Source organism: Lolium rigidum, chromosome 6, assembly GCF_022539505.1.
Source record: "Lolium rigidum isolate FL_2022 chromosome 6, APGP_CSIRO_Lrig_0.1, whole genome shotgun sequence".
NCBI classification, from domain to species: Eukaryota; Viridiplantae; Streptophyta; class Magnoliopsida; order Poales; family Poaceae; genus Lolium; species Lolium rigidum.
In genome coordinates this window covers 288207516-288210898 of record NC_061513.1, presented here as the reverse complement: position 1 = coordinate 288210898, position 3383 = coordinate 288207516, and the positions used below count along the sequence as shown (strand labels likewise).

Here is a 3383-nt window from a genome sequence, read left to right as displayed (position 1 = left end):
CGGTCTGTGTGAGACCGCCGCCGTCTTTTATAGCCGGCGGTCTGGCGGGAAACTTGGGCGCGAGCGCGCGCCAATGGCGTTTTCGCGCGCGCGGGAACCTTGGTGCGCGCGGGATCTTTCCCACGCGTTCCACCGCCCACCATGGCTGTCCCGTCGAGGCATGCCATGGCGCAGCGCCGCGCAACAAAGACGAACCACGTGGCGTCTCTTTGGATCGCCGCGTTGGGCGCCGCGTGCGACCCAAACGGACACGCGGACGCGGGGCGCTGTCCGCGTGTCCTGGCGGCCACGCTAACGGCCCAAAACGGACGGCCCAGCGCGTCCATTTGGGTCGGCCGGTTGAAGATGCCCTTATGTCTGCCTACTGCCCTTTACAGTTGCATAATAAATAGCTAATTAGCTCAAGGTGATGAAGATGTAGTACTTCCTCCGTTTTAGAGCAAGTGTCTCAAATATTTTGGTATAGTTATATCGATAATTAAAATTGGTGTAGGTACTTATTTTAAAATAAAGGTAGTAATATAATCGAGCGACTCAGCAGCCGGAATGCACAAAAGTTAAAACCCACGAAATAAATAATTAGATACTTGTTCTTGGTCATCGTCAAACTATTCGTTGCTTATGTCCCTGTCTCGACTGTTTCTGAATCTGACCAGGCATCTGAGAATATTTAAGATGAAGTGTGATCTCCCATAATTCTCAGAACCGTAACTCCGCGCGTCCATGCTCAACATGAAGGAGAGAGTAAGAAAAATTATGCACCACTCTCAAATTTCAAATAATTTATTCTTCTTGGCAAACTGGAAAACAATCACACGACTCACGAGTACACCGTAGCGACCTACGAAGGAAACACAACATAGTACGAGTCCACGAGAACACAAGGCATCAGCGACAAACCATAGCTGATCGATCACACATTATCGACACATTTAGCCTGAAATCTCGATGGCCTTCGCCTCGGGCTTCTTAACCTCTGCCTTTGGCACGGTGACGGTGAGCACACCGTTCTCCAGCCCGGCCTTCACCTCCTCCACCTTGGCGTTCTCCGGCAGGCGGAAGCGCCTGACAAACTTGCCGCTGCTGCGCTCGACACGGTGCCACTTGTCGTTTTTGTCCTCCTTTTCCTTGGTGCGCTCGCCGCTGACGACCAGCACGTTGCCGTCCTCCACCTCCACCTGGACCTCCTCCTTCTTCACGCCAGGGAGATCCGCCTTGAAGACGTGCGCCTCCGGTGTCTCCTTCCAGTCCACGCGGGCGTTGGCGAACGCGGCCGCCTCGCTGTTGCCGGAGACTGCCGGGATGATGGAGCGGAAGGTGTCGAAGGGATCGGTCCAGAGGTCGACTGAGAAGGGGTCGAACACGCTGTTGCGCCTCACGATCGACATTGTTTGCTGGTGCGTGCGAATTTGGACAGGTGAACTGAGGAGTGTTTACAAAGTGGTAAATTGATCTGGATTGTTTGTTGTTTTGCTCTGCAATTCGCGCTCTTCGTTGGTTTCAGCTCAAGTGCGCGACAGTCTATTTATAGGTTCGTCAAGGAGACTATGCATCGTGCCGCTCCTGATGCACCTGGAATTCTCTGGATTTTGCATGTTTTTTTCCTTCTCAGTCTAGGAAGCTCTGGAATTAAAGGGGATGACCCACCCATAAAGAGTGCTCTAGAATGTAGTAGGTGTTCTCGGCTGAAAAACAGAGAGAGATTTAGCTCGTCGACCGGAGTGATTGAGTGAACTCAAGATACTTCACCAACAGCAGTTGAACACGATTTATAACTTATAAGTGCCTTTTCCTCACTAATAAAAACTTATGAGTACCTCGCCATCTAAACCACAAGCCACCATGGATGACAAAGATCACAATCTTTTAAATTTTATTCGTCTCCAATTTTTTAACTACCCCAGAAATGTGTCCAATCATCTCACAGAAAAAGTATGCACATCTCAACTACATAAAAATTAATGATAAAGCCAACAACATACAACTCTGAGGAATATAATGCATCCAGGCATATTGTATGAAATTTGAGTAAACATGAAAATTTGTACCAGCAGCCAAATTAAGTAGCCGATCAGATTTACATTTTCGCAAACTTGGCAATGCCACGTCAACCTGAGCAAAGACACCAACATGGGCATATTGATTAAAATATTGTATGGTGTATTATCATAGGTCCATGTAATCACCAAATAAGAATATATTGTGGACAATTAAGTTTTAAGTTTGATAGTCATGATAATTCATATAGTTAGTTAGCAATAACATTTGTATTGTATCTAAGCAACCATTTTCACAAGTATACGCTCTAATGTATTAATAACATTTCTATGCACAGAAATTAATCTCAGGGTTTCAAAAATACATGATTTATAAATGTAATTAAACATGTTAAATTTTAATATACATTACTTTGTTAATCTGAGTATTGCTGAACCCACATAGAAAATAATGCATTGATTAATTAATAAAAGAGATTAGTATTAATATTGTGTAACCTGTTGGATATAGCCCTAGAGGCAATAATAAAGCATATTTATTATTACATATCAATTGTTCATAATAAATTTTATGTCGTGCTATAACTAAATTCATCGGAAATATTGGTACACGAATGGTAACACATATCTGTAGAGATTCGTAGCATAGAAAACAAAAAATTTCCTACTACAAGAACGAATAACAAGCCAAGATCTAATCTAGTAGATGGTAGCAACGAGGTGAAGATTAACATACCCTCGAAGATCGCTAAGCGTTAACGAGATAAATCTCGTGGTTGATGTAGTCGATCACTTGCCGCTTTTAAAAGCGCGTAGAAGATCTTGACGGTGTCACAGTCGGGCAGCACCTCCGTACTCGGTCACACGTACGGTGTCGATGAAGACATCCTTCTCCCCGTTCCAGCAGGCATCGGATGTAGTAGATCCTCCTCGGAATCCCGCCAGCACGACGGCGTGGTGACGGTGGTGGTGGAGATCTCCTGCAGGGCTTCGTCGTCGCCGTGCGGGAGATGTATGAGGAGGAAGATATAGGGTTTGGAAAAGAGGGGGGCTTGGGGCGCCGGCTGCTGTGCGTGGAGGCAACAACTTCCTTGTGACGCTAAAGCACACGTCCGTTGGGAACCCCAAGAGGGAGGTATGATGAGCACAGCAGCAAGTTTTCCCTCAGAAAGAAACCAAGGTTTATCGAACCAGTAGGAGATGAAGGCCACGTGAAGGTTGTTGGTGGAGGAGTGTAGTGCAGCGCAACACCAGTGATTCCGGCGCCAACGTGGAACCTGCACAACACAATCAAAATACTTTGCCCCAACTTAACAGTGAGGTTGTTAATCTCACCGGCTTGCTGAAAACAAAGGATTAAACATATGGTGTGGAGAATGATGTTTG

At 46.1% G+C, this 3383-nt stretch overlaps 1 protein-coding gene across 1 annotated transcript; it reads right to left on the bottom strand.

The window, feature by feature from the left end:
* Positions 1–932: 932 nt before the first annotated feature.
* On the bottom strand, positions 933–1388 carry LOC124662023 (16.9 kDa class I heat shock protein 1-like). Its single transcript, XM_047199909.1, has one exon. The coding sequence runs from the start codon at positions 1386–1388 to the stop codon at positions 933–935; it is 456 nt and encodes a 151-aa protein (XP_047055865.1).
* Positions 1389–3383: the final 1995 nt, after the last annotated feature.

Excerpts from the sequence above, each read along its gene's own strand:
- LOC124662023 (XM_047199909.1), bottom strand. The coding sequence starts at position 1,388 with ATGTCGATCGTGAGGCGCAACAGCGTGTTCGACCCCTTCTCAGTCGAC.